Source organism: Nannospalax galili, unplaced genomic scaffold, assembly GCF_000622305.1.
Source record: "Nannospalax galili isolate Female #2095 unplaced genomic scaffold, S.galili_v1.0 scaffold872, whole genome shotgun sequence".
NCBI lineage: Eukaryota > Metazoa > Chordata > Mammalia > Rodentia > Spalacidae > Nannospalax > Nannospalax galili.
Window position 1 is genome coordinate 567908 of NW_008332654.1, and position 22201 is coordinate 590108.

General features: G+C 37.9%; 1 protein-coding gene across 3 annotated transcripts in view; it reads left to right on the forward strand.

Moving 5' to 3' along the window:
• The window catches only part of Ripk2 (receptor interacting serine/threonine kinase 2), a 33879-nt gene extending 17019 nt beyond the window's left edge, over positions 1-16860 (forward strand). For 2 of the 3 annotated variants that reach the window (XM_008827610.3, XM_017796759.2), the window contains exons 5-11: positions 2932-2981; positions 4245-4406; positions 7857-7942; positions 12202-12291; positions 13164-13257; positions 15624-15785; positions 16330-16860. In XM_008827610.3, the coding sequence (XP_008825832.1) occupies positions 2932-2981; positions 4245-4406; positions 7857-7942; positions 12202-12291; positions 13164-13257; positions 15624-15785; positions 16330-16667 (982 nt within the window). In that variant the 3' untranslated portion in view covers positions 16668-16860. The remainder of the gene's footprint in view (positions 1-2931; positions 2982-4244; positions 4407-7856; positions 7943-12201; positions 12292-13163; positions 13258-15623; positions 15786-16329) is intronic. The other variant, XM_017796758.2, reaches the window with a different exon arrangement.
• The last annotated feature ends 5341 nt before the right edge of the window (positions 16861-22201 follow it).

Here is a 22201-nt window from a genome sequence, read left to right on the forward strand (position 1 = left end):
GAATCAAACCTGGATCCTCTGCAAGAGCAACCAGTGCTTTTAACCACTGAGCCATTTCTCCAGCCCCAATAATTTTGTAAATTATACATCTTTTTAGACAAATAAGCAAACTCTTAAATCTACTAAGGATGTTTCTATTTAAAGCTTCCTGAACATTTTTGTGTGTATGGATCTTATACACAGTGAGTCAGTGTGTTTGACTAAATTGTGTTTTCATGATTTAGAAACAGCTAGTTATAATCTCACAATGTAGTAATAAGCATAATACATTGTTCTTAATGCTGCTCATTTGACCAGAAAAAAGAAAGGTAATAATTTATAATGTACAGAAGTATGGGATAGGAGCCTCTACCTCATGAATAATTCACATTTGTCTCCTCAGCCTTCCAATAAATGCAAAATCACACTTCCTACATTATTGTGAACACATGTTATATCCCTTTCAAACAACTTTTGCTATCTTTAGTAAATAATTAACCTCATAAAAATGAAGATGCTTTTTACCAGTAAATGATTTGCTTCTACTGGAAATTTATATAATTAGTTAAATTATATACCCCTTTTGTCAGAAAAAGGTTTTTTTTTTTTTTGTCTTTTTGAGACAGGGTCTCCCTGTAGCCCGAGCTGTCCTGGAACTCACTATGTAGACCAGAATGGCCTTGAACTCACAGAGATCCACCTGCCTCTGTCTCCCAAGTGCTGGGACTACAGTGCACCACCACGCCCGGCAAAGGTTTTCTTTTTATATTGTTCTCTGATATCTTCAGTTCATTTGAATGAGGTAGAATAAGGAGGAACAAAAAAATATTTGTTTCTGCTAAGATGAAGACCACACCTTCTAGACAACAACCCTGGAAACTCGTTTGATTCTGTAAAAACAGACCATTTGATATTTGTTTTTGTTCTTTTTCCTGTACTGGTTGAGATGATCATGTGGTTTCTGTCCTTAAGTCTATTTGTATGTTGAATTACACTTGCTAATTTGCATATATTGAACCAAGTTGTATCCCTGAGATGAAACCAACTTGGCCAAGGTGGATCATTTACTTAATGTGTTTTTAATTCAACTGGCAAGAATTTTATTGAGAAATTTTGCAACTTTGTTCATCAAGGAAATTGGTCTACAGTTTTCTTTTTTGCTGATTTTTATGACTCCAAATTCACTGATTGCTATTGTTTATATATCTTCTTAATTTAACTTTGGTGGTCATGCATGTCTAGGAATTATCCATTTCTTCTAGATTTTCCAGGGTTCTTTGGAATATGAGTTTTCAAAGTACCCCATAATGATTCTCTATTTCACTGAAATCTGTAGTGACTCCTTTTTTTTAAAATATCTCATTTATTAATTTGAATCTTTTCTCTCTTTTGGATAGTTTGGCTACAAGTTTGTCAGTTGTGTTTTCAAAGAACCAACCCTTTGGTTGATTGTGTGTATTTTTCTGTTAGTCTGCATTTCATTAAGTTCTGCCCTGGTCTTTATTATTTCTTGCCATCTAGTGCTTTTGAGCTTTAAGTCTTTGTTTGTTTGTTGTTTTTTGTTTGTTGTTGTTGGGGGGGGGGCTTTTTTGGTCTTTTTGAGACAGGGTCTCCAGGTAGCCCCAGCTGGCCTGGAATTCACTTGGTAGACCAGGCCTCAAACTCACAGAGATCCGCCTGCCTCTGCCTCCCAAGTGCTGGGATTAAAGGCGTGCACCACCACGCCCAGCAAATTGTTCTTTTTATGCAGGACCTTGTTAGGTTATTATTTAAGAGCTTTGTCATTTTTAATGTAAGTACTATAGCTATTAACCTCCTTTTTCAAACTACCTGGAAAGTTGTGCTTTAGTTTTTATTTGATTCTAGGAACTTTTAATTTTCTTCACTGATTTCTTGAATGACCAGTGGTAATTCAAGAGTGTATTATTGAGTCTTTATGTATTTGTGTAGTTTCTGTAGGTTTTTTAAAGTTGATTTATAGTTTTATTGTGCTAGGATCTGATAAGATGCAAGAGATTACTTTGTTTCTTTTGTGTTTGCTAAGATTTGATTTGTGGCCTATACTGTGATCTGTTCTAAAGAAGATTCTGTGGGCTGCTGAGAACAATGTGTATTCAATTTCTATTGGATGGAATATTATATAGATATCTTCTCTATTTGATCTATGATGTGGTTTAACTTTGAGGTTTCTTTTTTAGGTTTTAGCTTGAATGACCTATTTAAAAATTGATTGAAATCATCCACTCTTATTGTATCAGGACCTATCTGATCTTTTATGTCCATTAGTGATTGTATAATGAAACTGGAAACTCAAGTATTTAGTGCATATATATTCATCAACTGCTTGATGAATTTATCCTTTTATTAATACGTAGTGGTCTTTTATCTCCTCTGACTAATTCTGGTTGGAAGTCAACTTTATCAGATATCAGAATAACTACACCAGCTTGTTTTGGGTTTCCATTCACTTAATAGATTGTTTCTATCCTCTGACTATCAGTCTGTGGATCATTTTTACTAGTAAGATATGTTTCTTGGACACAACACAAATTAGGATCCAGTTTTTCTCTTTTTTTTGCCATATAAAAAGATCTATTAGGACAATGTAGCATAATACTCAAATCACTAAACCAATAGCCAGGGGATCCTTTCAGTAGTGAGCCCAGTGTATAACTACAGAGCTTCCTCACAACTCCTTGTCACTGTTGTGTGACCATTCCTGCAGATACATGACACAACATCTACTCACTCCAGATAGCTTAATTTCCTTTCATGTATATATGAGGTATATATCAGTCATCTTCCTGATTGTACGTTGAAATTCATTGCACAGCATCTCACCACCTTATGGCTTTCAAAAGTGGTATCATGACTGTCAACATTGAAAACTAGTGCTGTATTAGTTTATTATATGAAGTTTGATTGAGTATGTAAATATTTTTAACTTAACAGCTATGCAGTTATCATGTGGGAAGTATTATCCAGAAAACAGCCATTTGAAGGTAAGTATTCTGATTTCCTCATTCCAGAAAACCTTGTTCTAGTTTGCTTTCAATTGTTGTGACAAAACACTCTGACCAATACTAACTTGAGGAGGAAAGGGTTTATTTGGCTTACAGTTCCCAGGTCACAGTTCCTCACTGTGGGAGCCCAGGGTAGGAACTCAGGACAAGAATCTGGAGCCAGGAGCTAAAGCACAGGCCATGGAGGAGCGCTGCTTACTGGCTTGCTCCCCTGGCCCCTGCTTAACCTGCTTTCTTATATAACACAGAACCACCTGCCCAGGGGTGGCACCACTTACAGCGGGCTAGGCCCTCCCATATCACTCAACAATCAAGAAATGCCCCACAGACATGGCGACAGGCCAGTCCAATGGAGGCAATTCCCCAGTTGAGGCTCCCTTCACCCAGGTATGTTAAGTTGACAACTAAAGCTACCCAGCACAAACCTCCTGCTGTTGGTACACATTCTGAGCTATCTAAAGCCCATCATATTTTAAATCTGCTTCTCATTCATTCTGCACAAAACATAACATGAAAACATAACAATTTATCTGTTATGTGTCTACTTTATACCACAAATGTTACTGGATTAAGGATCAGTTAGGAACCCATGGTATATTGAAGAGTGTACTTAATTAAATATCAGAAATACCTAAATTCTAATTCTTGTTCTGGTAATAATTAACTCTATTTTCATGCCACAAAATCCCTAGTCCTCATTTTTGTCTTTTGCAACATGAGATTTATTAATTACCATTTTCAAGATCCTAGCTATAAAACTGTATGAAAAATTAATTATTATTTCTCTTATAAAGACCAGCAAACATTGAAGAATAATCTTTTCATTCCCAGATAATACTGCTGTTTTTTTAAGCCTGTGTTGTTCAGCTTGCTCTGTAACAGACATCCTCAAAATCTCAGTTGCTTACCATATAGCATCTGTTTCTCACTCACATTAGTGATTAGTTACTGAATCTGTTCTTGGCTCTTCTAGGCTGCATTCACCTCTGCTGAGCTCTGCCTGGCTCTGCTCTTCTCACATCCCAGTGACCAAATCAAATAACCAGTCTAGAAGTAAGGAGGTATTCCTCCCACAGGAGGCATACCAGTCTGACACTGGTTGGGAGATGCATCCTTTTTCAGAGAAGGGTAGAATGAATTGGTCTAACATTGTAAGATGTCCTCATTTTTATTTTATTAGTCTTAGTGTTTAATATCCTAGGTCATAACATATTTCTACTTAAAATTCATTTGTTTTGACAGAGGTCACCAATCCTTTGCAGATCATGTATAGTGTGTCACAGGGACATCGACCTGACACTAACGAGGAAAATTTGCCATTTGATATACCTCATCGGACACTCATGATCTCTCTAATAGAAAGTGGATGGGCACAAAACCCAGATGAGAGACCATCTTTCTTAAGTGAGTAAAAAGTTTCAATCTGGACCTTTTTGAATTACAGAAATAATTAATGTACTACGAATAAAATATTCCTTGAAAAATTATGCCTATCTTGAAATTGTTATATAAATTCTTTTCACTCTTATTATTTGTTGTAATTTTTATTGGTAACTGCTTCTGGAGAAGATTTGAGGATTCCTAACAGAGAAGAGAAATCATTTGGTAGAAGGAACAGTCTACTCACCCAGTGAACTGTCCTCTGTGCTTTCTACTCACAGGAGTGAGCACTGGTAGCAGAAAGTAAACAGGACAAGTGAAGTCTCTAGCTTCAAGAGCTCACATTCTCATTGAGAAGGCATTGAGAAAACAGTAAATAAATGACACAGGCTGTGAAGTCCTGTAGTAAAATAAACATGGTAAAAGGAATGGTGAAACGCCGTTTTCAGGAACACACATTTGAGCTGTGATTTGAAGCTTGAAAAAGAGCCAGTCATTCCGACACCGAGGAAAGGGTAGTTCTAGCAGAGAAGCAGCAAGGTAGAGGTTCTGCGCCTAGAAGAAGTGCTTTGTATGTCCAAGGAATAAAGAGAAAGCCTATGTAGCTGGAACATTATGAACAAAGGTAATAAAAGATGGCATTGGAAAGGTAAAGAAGACACTGTTTGCCTCTGTGAAAACTCAGATTTGAGTCCAAAAGCTATTCAAGTTTTGTCTTTTAGGGAAGCAACGCGATCTAATTTAGGTTTAGGTCAGAATCGTTCTTGCTGCCATAGTATGGGGAAGTGCCTGGGGAAGGCCAGACAATACCAAAGAAACCAGACAGAAAACTCCTTCAATAATTGTTCAGTTAAGATGTTAATTCTAGAGATAGAAAAATTACTGAGAGACAGATGGATCAAACCCCTAATGTAAACATAAGAGAAAAATCTTAAGACCTTTATTAGACAAAGTTCTTAGATTTGTCATCACTAGGATCTAGAAAACTTTCAATAAATAAATAAGCTTGATAATTAAACTTATTCAGAACTTTGTACTTCAGAATAAACTATTAGGTTCTGGAGATGGCTCAGGGATAAAGCACTTACCATGCAAGCATGAGGACCAGAACTTAGCTCCTCAATGCCCATGTAAATGCCTGGCAGGCATGGCATCCTGCCTGTAAACTCAGTACTTGGGAGGAAGAGACAGGGGAGCCTCAGAACAATCTGGTTAGCTAAACTAGCTGAAATGGTAAGCTCTGGGTTCAAGTGAGAGATGCTGCCTCAATATATAAGGTGGAGAGCAATTGAGGAAAGCACCCAATGTTAACCTCTGACCGCCATAGACATACTCACACATGTGCATGCATACCCTCACATACCTGTTCTATATACATGCAAACATACATACACAAATAACACATGCCATGTGTATACACATTGGCAAATAAATAAATGAACTACTAACATATGAAAAAGCAAGCTACTGATGGTGGGAATATATTCACATATCATGTCTAAAAGAATTTGTATCTAGAAATAAAACAAACTGACTAATTCAATAACAGGACAAATAACACGTTTTAAAAGTGTGTAAGAAAGATGGACATGGTGGTGCATGCCTTTAATCCCAGCACTTGAGAGGTAGAGGCAAGCAGATCTCTGTGAGACTGAGGCCAGCCTGGTCTACATAGCAAGTCCCAAGCCAAAAATTTATAGGAGATTAGAATTTCATCAGAGAATATGTACATTTGACTGAAATGCACATAAAATGCTTTTCATATCATTAGAAAGTGCAGTACGATTCCACTCCACACCCATTAAAATAGCCACCATAAAAAAGACAGGTAATAATGTGTTGACAGTGTTATGAAGAAATGAAGCCTTCATACACTGCTGATAAAAATGGAATATGATGCACCCACTTGGAGAAACAGTTTGGCAGTTTCATGGAAATGCAAAATAATTTATCATACAACCCTGCAATTCCATTCACAGGTCATTGGTTACCTAAGAGAAATGAAAACATGTTCACACAGAGATTTGTATTTGCCTAATCATAACCAACACGTCGAAAGAATTATAATTATGCTTACTACTATAATAAGGTATAAGTTTCTTGCTCAAGAATGAGTCTAGGACTCCTACTATAAAATAGAGGGTCACTAACACACAAGAAGTCTTTGCTAGATCACCCTAGGCAGAGAACGCAGCCTAATAACAAAGAATAAAGTGCCCGTATTGGGCCACTGAGGTATTCTAACAGTTAGAAATTGAGTAGAGGAAGAAGAAAATCATTTGTGAAGGAGAGAATAGTGTCATCTCTTGTATGTGGGGAAGATCCAGAAAGATGTTTCAAGGAAGGAATGGTCATGTCTAACCTACCTGTAGGTCATATAAGCAAGATGTAGCTGAGTGTGGTGGTGAGACGTTATGGCAGAGGGATCTGTTCAGCTTTGGAATTTGAAGCCAGCCTGGTAATACAGTGAGACCCCATCTCACAAAAAAAAAAAATAAGATTTTCCAACATTGCCAAATGTTATTTCTCTTTTTTAAAGACTTCTTTTAATTATGTGTATGTGTCTGCATGTGGGTATATGCATGTGAGTGCAGGTGGTGGGTGAAGGCCAGAGGCATTGGCTTCCCCTGGAACTGGACCTATGAGTGGTTGTGAGCCCCTAGTGTGAGTGCTGGGACTCCGGTCCTCCAGAAGAGCAATGTGCGCTCTTAATGCTGAGCTATTGCTCCAGCTCCCAAATGTAGTTTTAGTAAAGATGTGAGACTGATATATATTAAAATGTGATTAGAGGTGCAGGCAATGATAGACAATTGGCAAGAATTTTACTCATTTTTGTATGTATTTCCCCTGTTACTGGGTTATCATAATGTCCCTCTCCCTCTTCCTCTCCTCTCTTTCGCTTTGTTTTGTGTATGTGTGTGTGTGTGTGTGTGTGTGTGTGTGTGTGTGATCTGTATGTGTGACTGTGAACATGCTCAGACAGAGGTCAGAAGGCAACTTTCAGGAGGTGGCAGTACAATTTTTTTTTTATTTTTAAAGTCCAATTATCAGGTTTTTTGTGGATCCTATTTTTTCTCATATTTAAGAAATCTCCCTAAGTCAAGGTTATGAACATTTTACCCTGTTTAAGTGGATAACCTCTTTCAAGGTAATTTTTATATATGGTATAAACTGTTCCCATACAGATATCCAAATGTTTCATAGTATAGCTTATTTAAAAAAAAAAAAAAAAACTATCTTTGCCTCATTGAATTTAAGACTCCTTGTTGAAAATCAGTTGACTAGAATTATAAAGCTTCATTTTTAGGCTACTGATTCTGCTGCATTGGTCCTTATGTCTGTGTTTATGGCAGTAATAACAATTCTTAAGACAATTGAATGTTACCTGTTTAATGAATGATTGACCTGGGGCCTTAGAATGTAAGTGTTAGCATTTCAACATGATAATTAGAAACTTTTTTTTTTCTTATTTAGAATGCTTAATAGAACTTGAACCAGTTCTGAGAACATTTGAAGAAATAACTTTTCTTGAAGCTGTTATTCAACTAAAAAAAACAAAGGTAAATTGCTCAATGAAATTTTAGAAGTTATAATTTTTAATACTTTTTATTTATTTTTATTTTATGTATATGAGTATATTGCCCACATGTGTGTAAGTGCACCATGCCATGCAATGCCCATGGAGGTCAGAAGACTTCATCAAATCCCCTGGAACTGAAGTTACAGACAGTTGTTAGCCACCATGTGAATGCTAGGAATCGAACCTGGGTCCTCTGGAAGAGCAGCCAGTGCTCTTAACCACAGAGCCATCTCTCCAGCCCTAGAAGTTATAATTTTAAACAACTATGTATTACTCAATTTTCCATTTAGTTTTACAAATAAAGGCTATATTTTTGAGGTAGGAGAATTTACTGGGGACTGATTACTACCTTTTCTTTGACAACAGAGTTTCTCCATTTGATTTATATGGCCAGCTTCATGTTTAACATTTTCAGAATGGTCATATATGAAATGTGAATTTAAAATATGTAATGAAAGCCAGCTATGTACAATGCATGCTCTGAATCACACCAAGTACATTGTGTGTTTTACTCTATATTTGCCTCTGTTGTTTGTATACCTGCAGAGGAACAGATGTCTGAGTTCTTGCTCTCCTCTTTTTATTCAGTGAACTTGAGTTTTTCCGAGATTTATTGACAAGTAAAGCAGTACCATTTATACTATATTTCAACCCCAAAATTGTATTGGTTTTTTTTTTTTCATTTTCTCACTCAAATGTTCCATGGTCTGTAAACAGAAATATCAGAGAAGTTAATGTGAATGACCTAAGACCCTTGTCTCCTCAGTGTGGACCAGAAAAACAGCCAAAGGGACCTGCTACTGTAGAGTTTTCTTAATATTCAAAAACAAATGCTCACAAAGCAGCTGTGGTCCTTGAGAGCAGAGTAAGCCTAGGTTAGTGCTCTCTAGGTTTCGTTGTGTTGCACTTGATATATGGTAATAGAAACTACTGGGTAGCCAAATTCCTGGGTGATGAATAAGTACGCTCTACAATTTCCTTGTCGAATGACATTTTTCCCCCTCCTGGTTTACTGGCTCTGCTAGCATAACCTTTTAAAGATAAGTACAGATAAGAAACAACTACTCATCATCTAACTAAAAATTTGCCATAGTGATATTCATACCGAAGTTTTATCAGGATCTAAAAAAGAGCTGTGTTTTCCTTCTTTTCCTAACTGCTCTGACTCCCTCATTTCTGGGTAGGTATGGTCTTTCCCAGAGATACCAATTTTTCCAGTTATTATAAAACAAAGCATTTCCTTTCATCTTGTTTATTTAGTTCCTTTTTTCTCTCACACCTTTTTCTTTTTCTCTTGTCTCTCCAAACAAGAGTAGGTAAGCAGGGACCTGGTGATGCAAGCCTGTGTAACCCCACCTAGTCCATAGGCTAAAGTAGGAAGATTGCAGATTCAAGGCCTGTGTGGGGACAGTGCAAGGTCAGGGCCTGCATGGGTAAGTTAGCTAGAACCTGTCACAGAATAAAATATAAAAAAGGTGGTAGCTCAGTGGTAGAGTACTTGCCTAGCATATGCAAAACCCTGGGTGCAGTTCCTAATATCAACAAAAAGGGGGGCGGGGGAGGCAAAAGAAACTGGTTAGAAGGGCCTGTTGTCTTGGTTATGAAGTAAAAAGAGAGCCATCCCAGTTCCTTTTTTATCTCCGAACAATTAGACCCTGGGATCCTATATATAAGATTTAATTTTCATCGTGTTTATGTTATCACTTACTTTCACATAAAATTGGAGTAGGAGGGTTTTTAAATCCTGGTTTCATTCTGTGAAGCTGCCAGGGCAAGAATATCATCTGATTTCCTTCATGAGATAATTGCAGTACAGGAAAATGAGTCACTTACATAATACCCCACACAGATAGCTAGCCAACGACAGAGCTAACAATAAAATGCAAACGGAAAAACCCAGCACAGTGCTGTGCCTCTAGTGCTGGCTCTTCCAGAGTGGGGTAGCAGAGTCCTGAGTTTAAAGCCAGACTAACATGGGCAGCATGGGCAACATGATGAGATCCTGTCGTTTAAACACACACATATTCTCTCTCTCTCTCTCTCTCTCTCTCTCTCTCTCTCTCTCTCTCGTGCATGCAAATTTAATGTTTTTCTATTTAGAGTGACATTTCATTTGCATTTCTACATTGTTTTGTTTTGCTTTGGATTTTGGGGAGGAGGGGGTTGAGACAGGGTTTCCCAATAGCTCCACCTGGCCTGGAACCCCTTATGAAGCTGGCCTCCATCTCACAGAGCTCCCCCTGCCTCTGCCTCACAAGTGCTAGAACTGAAGATGTGTCACCACATCTGACTTTTCTACATTTTAAAAGTTATTTTAACCATCTCTTTGTGTTTTTGCAAGTAATTGCTTCCTATATCTTGATCCCAAATAATAAAAACAAAACAAAAATTTTTAATAAGCTCTTTCATTTCTTCTTTGAGAATGATTTACTACTTCACAATTTGAATTGTCATACCTGATTAGTTTTAAAACTGTTACTACTATAAAGATATTATATTAGATATATTTCAGGAAAATCTTACATAGCAGAGACATAGCCAAAAACTAATTTAAAGGTTCATATAAAATATGTTTATGAATGATTGTTGAACTACAATTTGCCGAATAATATGCTAGATCATTATATAAATGAATTAATGCGACTTTTTTCCTCCTGGTAGAACAGATAGTTGTAACTGGATAGTGGAAGTTTGGCTACAAACCCATCCATCAGGTTCTAAGTTCTGAAGAGCAGCTAGCATTGGGCTGGTGTAGAGAAGAAAAGTAGACTGAGCTGGTATGGCAGCTCACACCTGTCACCCCAGCACTCTGGAGGCTGAGGCCAACAGATTGCTGTAAATTTGAGGCCAGCCCAGTCTACATAGTAAGTTCCAGGCTAGTGAGACCCTGTGTCAAAAAAAAAAAAAAAATAGGCTTTCAGATTTTTTTAAATATTATTTATTGTTTTTATTTCATGTGTATGAGTGTATTGCCTGCATGTATGTGGCTGCACCCATTTTCGTGCAATGCCGTGGAGGTCAGAAGAGGGCTTCAGATTCCCCTGGAACTGGAGTTAAAGACAGTTCTTAGCCGCCTTGTGGGTGCTGGGAATCGAACCCAGGTCCTCTGCAAGAGCTGTCAGTGCTCTTAACCGCTGAGCCATCTCTCCAGCCCCAGTTTTTTTAAATCACTAAGCAGTGGTGATAACTTAATCCTATTTATAGATCCCAAAATCTTCTTGCTACAAAATTATAGTATTTGAATAAATAAGTCATCTGTTTAGTAGCTAACATTTATTGAATGTTTACAAGTAGTCTTGGGCTGTTTTGCTTGTTTTACTTACAGCAATCCTACAAAGTGGGTATTCTTAGCTCTAATTCATAGATGAGTAACTTGAACTCATCCTCATGCTCTTGCACTTGGAAGCAGCCCTAATTAAACTCAGTGAGTTAAGATGGGATAGTAGGAGAGGGACGAACTGAGAAGGTTCCAGAGGAAGCCCTTATTCCAGAGTGGGGATGGGGGAGAGGAGTGGGGGAATTTATTACATACATGTATGAAATTGTCAAAAAAGAAATAAAACATTTGTTAAAAAGACAGAAATTGTCATGTCCAAGGTCATAAAATTAGATATCCTGGGACTCTAAACTTGACCTGAATGGCTATATGACCTTCATCATTCCATACATAGTAACATGCCATCTCCATCAAACCCAGTGCATGAAATACAGTAAATGAATAATAGTAATTATGGATAGGTAGAACATAACAGAATTGATTAAGTACCTGGTATGAACCAGATACTTCATATTATCTCATTCTTTAAAATAACCCTGAATGTGGATATAATTTTTAAAATGAAGCCACAATGCCGGGCATGGTGGCACATGCCTTTAATCCTAGCACTTGGGAGGCAGAGGCAGGTGGATCTCTGTGAGTTTGGGGCCAGACTGGTCTACATAGCAAGTTCCAGGTCAGCTGGGGCTACAGGGAGACCCTGTCTCAAAAAAGACAAATAAATAAATAAATAATAAATAAGGCACAAGACTCTGTAATTTGTTGAAGATGAACAATTAACATGAAGCAGGATTCAAAGTCTTTCTCTAAGCATTTCCCTTAGCCTACACTGTCCCTGTCTTTAAGTTGTATATTCTCAAATGTTTTAGATTTTGTTTCCATTGCTTCGTATAAATGCAAAGCCTGTTAGGGAAGTTGAATTTTACTTCTGTAATTAGCATGTATTCATATGTTCATTCCAGTTACAGAGCATGTCAAGAACTACTCTTTCATGTGGTAAGAAGAAAATGGATTTATCTTTGAACATACCTGTAAATCATGGTCCACAGGAGGTACAAATATGCATCTATTATTTATACAATACTTGAAATGTGAGAATATTTTTAAAAATCATTTAATCTAACCCCTTTTATAGATGGGAGATTAAACTCCAGGGAGATTTTAGAACGTCAGGCAACCATGACAGGCTCCAAGTTGAAGTCCAGGTCTTCTGACTCTGTCTTCATCATGTTTTATACAATGAGTAATGCTTTAAGGTATCATATGTGCAAATCATTGGTTATAATTCCACCACTTTATTTATGCCACCTGTCCTTTTTCTTTAGTAGCTTGTTTCAGGAAACATTTTTAAGAAGATGTATATTCACTTTACAGGTTCAGAAAAGTAACAATACCATCAAAAGAGCATTGAAACACAATACATAGTTAGAATTTTTATTTTTTTTAAGTTTTTACTGATTTTTGTGTGTGTATGAGAATAGATAACCAGAATACAGATTTCACATTTCTCATTCACTATTCTAGCCGCTGGAAGAAGCCTCTGGAATTATTTAGGATATATTTTAGAAGTGGTCATTTCTAGTACATAACTATTTCTTATCTCCTCCATCCAAGTTGATAGAGAAATGAAGTTTAGGGGCTGGAGATGAAGCTTAGTAGTAGAGTGCTTACCTGGCATGCATGAGGCCCTGGATTCAATCCCCAGTACAAAAAAATGAAGAAAGAAATTAAGTTTATATTTATTGGTGATTTTATGTTATTTCTTTTGAGTCTGTATACTATATAATTTATAGCAGCTCTGAATCTTTGTTTGTAATAAACCAAAAGCAAGAAGAGTTTAGAAACTAAAGCTATATAACTTTTAAGATGATTTATTGTTGTTAACCTTTAAGTATAAAGGCTTTTTGTACTCTGTTTGCATTAGGAATCGTGTGGCTCCTCTCTGCTCTATAGAAGCAGTGGTTCTTCTGAGACATCGAGGTCCCTGTCAGCTCCTCCAGAGAAAGATTTTTTGTCTGGTATGTCAATTTTCCAATCAGTATGAGTTCACAGGTTTTCCATTTCCCTTCAAGATCATATTCTTGGCAGACAGATGGTTTGAGCAGAACGTGTCTTTCATTTGCATTCATACCCATCATTTTACAGTAATAGGTCTGTGCATGTGGACACAGCAGTGGCATCTCAGCAAATACATTTAATTATCAAGGCATTATGTTGGTCATGATGGAAAGACTTTTTTTCCTTGATCTCACAAGTAAGAAAAATTGTTTCTGAGTTACCATAGTAACTTTATATTTTAAGAAAAGGAGTTACGTAATGATAGGTAAAAATGTTGGAGAGAGCAGGCGCGGATGGAGGAGGCAGCAAGGCACAGGTGGAATTCTCAGCTGGATACAGCTTTATTTCACATGGGACATGTTTCCCTCAGGGAAGGGAAAAATGTCAGCTAAGGGAAAGATGTCAGGGAAGGGCAGGGAAGGGAAAAATGTCAGGGAAGGGCAGGGAAGGGAAAGATGTCATGGAAGGGAAAGATGTCAGTCCACGGGTTGTGAGCTGGGACTTATATATGGGGGCTTTAGGGTGTAGAAGGGGGGAATGTTTGGGTGAGAAATCAGGGAGGGGGAAGCAGGAAAAGCAGGTAGGATTAGGGTCTGGAAGTGTTTACTTTTCCCCTCTTAAGGTAAAAGAAAAGCTGTTGTGATAAACAACTTCTAAAATCTCTGGTTAACAGGTAGAATCTGCTTATCTTATCTTTGGAGATCAGAGGAAAGGCAGGCTGCTTCTCAGCAGAGATTGTTTCCCTTGACTTCAAAGGTCAAGGTGAGGTCCCTGTTGGGGAGGGGGGAAACTGCTGCTGTTTGGAACCCTAACATGTAGAACTACAGTGAATGAGAAAATTCTTTACAAAGTAACTGTGGATCACATAGGCAGTAGCCAGTAGATCTAAGACTTGACTAAAGCCAGGCCTTTTGATAAATCCCTTCATGACACTGTATCATGTTGTAATCATGAAGACATTATTTCTGGCTAAAGGCTACACCTCTAGTTATGACAGACAGGCATTCCATGAAAAAAGATGCACAGATAATAGTGGGTAATTTTATTTGTATGGTGAACAGAGTGAATAAAAGGAGATAAAAGGTAAAGGTGGATCATAATCATATCATCAAGAATTCTAACTCAGCTAAGCTAATTTAGATTTTTAACTTGAGTTGGGAATGACTTGAAAATTTTGAGCAAGGATGTCAAATATAAATTTTTGCTTTAGGAAGAAAGGTTCATCAGTGTTTAAGATATTTTAAATTTTTTCTCGTGTGTGTGTGTGTGTGTGTGTGTTCATTGGTAGAGCACAGGCCGTGGCATGCATGTGGAGATCAGAAAACAACTTTCAGGAGTTAGTTCTCTTCTTCCACTGCTGATTCTGGGTATTGAACTCCGGTCAAGCAGGTGCCTTTAACCACTAGGTCATCTTCCTGGTTCTATATAAGACATGTTGAAAGAAGACTGTCATTGCCACAATGTGGTAACTAGTCCACAGTGAAAACAGGGAGGCTGTGTGAGAGAGTGTGGGCGGCTCACTGATGGCAGTTTATCACCTTTCACTTGAGAAAGCTAATACAGAACCAGGTAGAGCTGGATCACTGGGAAAACACTGGAGCTATTAGCTAATAACTGAAACAAATCTCAGAGTTAAGATGAAGGATGATTTAAGTCTGTTTGTTTGTTTGTTTGAGGTGTCAGCAGTGCCTGTTGGGGTAATGTGCAGCCAGCTGATGAGAATGCTGAAGTCCCAGTGTTCAATGATAAGAGAAATATAGTTACACACATTTGAGAGTAGAGGTAGACAGTTGAAGTAGTGAAGTAGGTTTTCCAGAGAAGATATATTTAACACACATAGGCATAAGACACATTTAAAGTAGAGGAATTCACAGAGGAAGAAGTATAGGACTATGAGAAGACATTAAATTTTATGGTTTATGATGTTCATCAGGCAAGCAAACACAGACAGCAGTAGAAAACATTCAGTATAAATGCTTATTTACTCTTAAAAGTATTTGCAGTGCCAGCAAGACGGCTTAGCAGGTAACGGCACTTGCTGCCAAGCCTGATAACCTGAGTTCAATCCCTGGGATTCACATGATGGAGAGAACCAACTCCTGCAAGTTGTCCTCGGACCTTCAGACACATACACATACACAACTAAATAAATATAACTTAAAAATTGTTTTTAAGTGTTTGGAGAAATGGGTTTCTGAAGCACCTTCAATAACAGTGAAAATCTAAGACATTGGCTCCTACTTTCTATGTGACCCACCTTGTTGATATTTTACTAATAGGAATATCTAGGGAATGCTCTACCCCTAATGAAAACGTTGTTCTGTAGGAGGGCCTCAAGACTGCTCTTCCGTGAAGCTGCATCACTGTCCTGTAAATCACAGTTGGGATGGTACCATTTCTGCATCACAAAGAGCGACATTCTGCAATCACAGACCTACCCTGTGCTCTTCAGCTGTAATAAATCCACTCTTGACTGAGAGAAATTCAGGTAAATATTTACTGTGAGACACACTGTAAATGATTTCATTTACTGTACCAGTACTCACTAAGTAGATATACCCATGCAGTAAGGCTGCTTTGTTTTTATTTCCTCACCGTGGCACATATTTTCTGAAGTAGGAAAAGTACTAACCCCGGTGCCGATATGTCTTAATAGGATCAGATGTATTCCAGGAATCTCTAACGGGAAGGAAGTGCTAAGAGAAAATAGGATTTACTTTGTTAGGAAAGGTGAAACTATTTTTTTTATTTTTTAGATAAGCAGGTATCGTTTATTTTTGAAATAAAACATCAAAAGTCATTTTGCCCCATAACATATGTCATTAAAAAAAAAAATACAGTGTTCTTTCTGGAAGGTAAAGGGGGAAATAATCCAAGTTTCTGGATGTTTCCTGGAAAATACCAGCATCTTCAAAAATACTGGCACAGTTATACAGAAATACATGTTCGTTCTCCTTGTTGAGTTTTACGTGGACTTGTTGCTGTTGTCTGACTTCACCTTTGTTAATTGCTCATGCTTTGCCCTTCTACAGAGCGCCTACAGCCTGGAATAGCCCAACAGTGGATCCAAAGCAAGAGGGAAGACATCGTGAGCCAAATGACTGAAGCCTGCCTTAACCAATCACTAGATGCCCTTCTGTCCCGGGACTTGATCATGAAGGAGGACTATGAACTTATTAGTACCAAACCTACAAGGACCTCAAAAGTCAGGCAGTTACTGGACACCAGTGACATCCAAGGAGAAGAATTTGCCAAAGTTATAGTGCAGAAGTTGAAAGATAACAAACAAATGGGACTTCAACCTTACCCGGAAGGTCTTATGGTTTCTAGAGCACTATCTTCAAATTTCCTTCAAAATAAAAGCTTATGAGTGAGTTTTTTTCAAGAAGAAAGTCAGTTTATAAATGGTTATTTATATGTCTGTTACCTTGATAATGTTTTTATAAAATACATATGAGTATTAGAAGCTGTGCTGAAGGTTTGGGGAGGGGGATAACTATTAGTCTCTTTCCATGACATTGCAGTATTTTTTTAACTAATATAAGTAAAAAGTTTTCATTTTGCTATGTAGTTCAGTTTTTTGTGTCTATTTCATTGCTTGAAACTTTTTAGTGCAATAATTTTATTTTTCTTGCATATAACAGTACCTTAAGGTATCATGTGTTTCTGATGAAGACGTTTTCAAACTCACTTTCTCTGTGGATTATTTATCCCTCCTCTAAGATGCAGCTTGATTTATGAAGTACATATCCTTTATACACAAATAGCAGTGATACAGTATTCCCACTCTACAATCTCAAGATCAGATCTCTGCCAAAGACTTACTCATCTTAAAGTCCACCTCCCAGATTTCATTTTTAAATTATATTTATAAGTTATTTAGAAAGTTGTTTCAGGTGTATAAAGAAGAAAATGGATCTTTTATTAACACAAGTCATCTCTCTGCCTGTTTAACCTTTGCCTTCTGTCTGTCACAACAAGCAGACTAACCAGAGTTAGCATCCCAATGTGTATCATGCTGCAGCCTGCTCCCCATTCGTGGTTAAAGCCCATGCTGAGCAGGGTGAGGCCACTTCTTAGTGTCGCTCTTTAACACAACCTGCTTTTTGCACTTAATGGTACAGCACATGTGATCTTCCAGCTCGTTCTTTTTAATTACAGTAGTACAGTTGCCATGCTGCTTTTTTTTTCTAAGTTTGTTCACATGAACCTCACCTCAAACAATAAAAGGACAGTGTGAGGGCCTCTGTGTGTGTGTGTGTGTGTGTGTGTGTGTGTGTGTGTGTGTGTGTGTGTGTGTGTTTTGTTTTGGGGGGATTATTTTTGGTTGATGGATTATGTCACTAAAGGAAACCTACAAGGAATTATGACCTTTTTCTGAAAAATGCTTAACAAAGTTAGCAAAAATAAGATACTTGAAAGTATAAACTCAAGAACCAGACTCATTACCCAAAAAAGCTGAATACAGAGCAAAAGAACTTAGATGGCACTGAGGCAGTTAAATATTCCCTAATTTGAAATAAGAATTTAAACTCCACTTTGAAATTGACATTAACCTGCAGTGTAACTTTTATGGACCTTTCAGAAATACAGATACAGAAATGAATAGGGGAAAATAAAAACTATAGGTACCTGAATTACTTATTAAACTCTAAGAAGTATTAAAATAAAAATTTTTCCTGGTGTGGTAGCATAGCACTTCAAAAATAGAGGCGGGAGGATCAAAAGTTTAAAGTCATCCTTAGCTACCTAGCAAGTTCAAGGCCAGCCTGGGCTACATGAGACTCCAACAAACAAAGATTTAATTTGGGGAAAAAAATGAGATTCCAAAAAATATATTTTAGTTTTCCTCCCTAACCCCCATACATGTTTGTATATATATTTTTTTTAATTACCTTTTAGAAGCCAAGCATGGTTGCATACATTTTCAATCCCAGTACACGGGAGGCAGAGGCAGGTGAATCATCCTCTGGAATCAAGGCCAGCCTAGTCTACAAGGCCAGCTGGAAACCCTGTCCCAAGGAGAAAAAATTAATAAATAAAAATTTGTATAGTATCAGTGGCCTCAAATTGACGTTTTTATTCATGTGGTGTATGTAGACCGGTAAAACGAACTTTGCCCATGTCTTTCCATTTCCAATGGTCTTAAAATTCATAGTGTGTGAGCCACCATCTATGGCCACATAATTGCCACCCATTTCTTCCTGTGATTTACTGTAAGAAAGACAACATGTACCATTCAGCCTCACAGCCCTGCATACCCTTCCTACATGAATAACATACTGATGAATAAGAAGATGTGTCAAAGATCAAGATGAGCCTGCAGTGAGTGCTCCTCCTCCCTTCGTAGAATATTACAGTCTCAACAACTGGGTTTCACTATGACTCTTCTTAATGATCTGTGCTTGAGCAAAGGTGATACGCAGACTATATGACCAGTTAGTACAAAAGCAGGCCCGGCCTAGTGTGATTAACTCTAATCAATAGTGACATGAAAGCTGCAGAAGGGGAGAAGATGCTCTCTCAAATAATACTTCCCAAAATGTATGCAAATACAGCTAATAGCAAGTGGAGTTATTTTAAGTAGTGTAGATATTCAGCACTAAGTATCATGTGAGTCAAATGATAAGGGAAGATTTTGTAGTCCTTTATTGAGCTTTCTCATTAATTAAAGAACAGTTTAATTTTGTGCCTGTGTGTGGGTGTGTGTGTGTGCACTTAATTTTATTCTTCCTTGTTAAAAAACAATAGGGTTCAGACACATAACTTCAGAAAAAAATATACAGCAAGAGTTTTATCGTTTTTTTATTTATGTTTATTTTGAAGTTTACAGGAGGAGTTGTACCATTTTCTCTTTATAAAATATAAAATTTTATAACATCCAAATAAAAAGACAATTTGAAGTATGACGTAAATTATAATAAAGATATACATGAAGGTGCCGGCAATCACAGAGTGGCAGAAGGGAAGACTGAGGTGCACCGAATGTTCTCTCTCAACTAGACGGGACTAGGTAATGGTAGAAAGCTGTCTTTGCAGCGCCTTCATGCTCTGCCACCTACAGCTACAGTCCAGGGGCCAGCTGCAGTGGCATCACATAGAGCTTATATGAAACACAAGTTCCTGCCCTTGGTCCCTGGGGCTGAGGTCCAGGAATCTCTTGTAATAAACCCTGTGAGTGTGGCTGAAGTTCAAGGCCTGTTTTAAGAAACGGTACAGAGCTAAGCATAAAACGATCTGTCCTCAGGTTCCCAGATCTCTTTCCTTACATCCGATTGCCGCATCATTTATTTTCTGAACTAAAATTAGATTGGAAAAGTTTACTTTTGCACTCAACTTGCATTGTACATTTTGGAAGAATTACCTACTTAAACATGATAATCAGACCGGATTCAAATCAGAAACCTAGCTCTTTTAAGGAAGAGCTTCGGAAGGAACAAATGCTTAAGTGGTGAACACTGAGGGGCCAGGGCGCTGTAGGAGGAACAGTGCAGGAAGCAAAACCAATTGTCTGAAACTTACCAAAAAGCAGTGTCACACTCTTGGGGGCTGGTGGTTTGCTAGTTTGGTTTGGTTGTTCCTGGTTTTGTTTAACAAAAGTAAGGCTTTTTATTTATACTTTTTTCTTTTTTTGGTCTTTTTGAGACAGGGTTTCACTGTAGCCCCAGCTGGCCTGGAGCTCACTATGTAGACCAGGCTGGCCTTGAACTCACAGAGATCTGCCTGCCTCTGCCTCCAGAGTGCTGGGATTAAAGGTGTGTGCCACCACACCCGGCCCTATTTATACTTTTCTTATTCTTAGAGAATTTTGTGCATGTATGCTACTAAATTTTGTTCATGTATGCAACTAAATATGATCAGATGCAATCCCCATTCCCTATTCTCCCCACTCCAGCTCCTCCCATATCCCTTCTAATGCCTCCTGTTTGCTGCTAACTTCATGTCTGATTGTTTGTTTTGATAACCCACTAAGTCTAATTCTTGTTGCCCGTATGTGCTTGGGTGTAGAGCCATTCACTAGAGCATGGAAAACCTACCAGGGGCCACACATACCCTCTAACAACAAGTCTCCTTCAAGGGGCTGGTTTGATGATTTTTTTTTTTTCTCCGTTAAGCTACCCACCATCAATATCCTCATGAAACACCGAACTTTCTAATTTACAAAGAAGAATTATGGCCCGTTGGGAAAAAAGGAGAATTAGTAAGATTTATGTTGAACCATACTTAACAAACATCTCTTAATTTTCAGAAAATCATTTCATCTAAATCACACCTTCCATATCTCATAGATACTACTTCCAAAACTTTCTCTTGCCTTTCCCCTCACCACTGAATCATTTATTTTTTAACTCAAATACCCATGTTCCCTATAAAAACAATTCCTTAACTTACAGATCTTTATTAATCCTTTTCCTGAAAAAGTATTCTACATTGACTCCATTTTTGTTTTGTTATCAGTTTCTTTCTAAATTGTTTAAATTTTAAGGACCTTTGATAGCACAGTGGTATGGGCCTTCCTATATTAATTAACCATTAAGAAAATCCCCCACAAACATGCCCACAGGCCAGTCTGATCTGGGCAGTCCTTCAATGGACACTGCCTTCTCAGGTGACCTTGGGCTATGTCAAGTTGACAAGTGAAGCTAAGACACCATCCATATTTGCCATTGTAGAATTAAAACTGAGAAGCAAAAATATATTCATACAACAAAGGAGGTATTAGATGTTACTATGTACTCATGAAAAATAATTGTACTTTCCAAAATGAAAAAAAAATGTGAAAAGAACAGATTGTTTTACAGTTTTGCTGCCCTTTTTAAAGAGTTAAGTAGATAAGTGTTTTCTCATACCTATATTCAGTCTGTTCAGAGTTGCTCTTCATGTAGCCCAGGACAGATGTCATTGTCCACCTGTGAGGGAATAGCAGTACCCAGTGCAGAAACAAACTGTTATGAGAATAAGTTTGACCTCATTGACCTCTGAAAATGTCACTGGAGTCTCAGGGCCAGACTTTGGGAAATGTTGGTTTAAAAAAATAAAACATTTGAAACTACATATTTTAATTTGCCAAGGATATGTTATTAAGTGACCCTTCACGGTATGAAATGAGAGCTAAGACAAATAGTTAGCTAAACCAGTCAGGTGTGGTGGTGGTGGAGGTCTCTGCCCATTCTCTTGCATTTGGGCAGCAGTACCCCTTCCTCTGCCTAGAATGAGCCTCCCTTTCTGCACCTCTCCTTGTAGGAGAGCTTTTCCTTCACTGGACACAGGCTCTTCCAGTTACACTTATCCTACACTTCCTCATGATAATTCTACCTCTTCTTCTCTCTCGTTTCTATTTCAGCCTGATTCCTTTCCTTTTGCCCTCTGTTTGTTAAAGGTAAAAAATAGGGGCTGGAGAGATGGCTCAGCGATTAAGAACACTGGTTGTTCTTGCAGAAGACCCGGGTTCAAATCCCAGCACCCACATGGCAGCTAACAACTGTCCGTAACTCCAGTCCCAGGGGATCTGACAGCCTCTTCTGACCTCTGCAGGCATTGCACACGACACAGGTTCACTTACCTACATGCAGGTAATACATGCATACACATAAAAGTTATAGTCATATATACAGAGTATATTAGAGGGTAGACAAGGATGGTAGGGAGGTGGGAGGTGAGAGTGGTCAGTATACAAGTTGAAACCATAAAAAAATAAAATTTATTTTTAAAAGAAACGATACTAATAGACATGTATTTTTTGCACACTTTAAAAATATGAAACATTAGCTGGGTATGGTGGCGCACGCCTTTAATCCCAGCACTGAGGAGGCAGAGGCAGGTGGATCTCTGTGAGTTCAAGGCCAGCCTGGTCTACATAGTGAGTTCCAGGACAGCTGGGGCTACAGGGAGACCCTGCTTCAA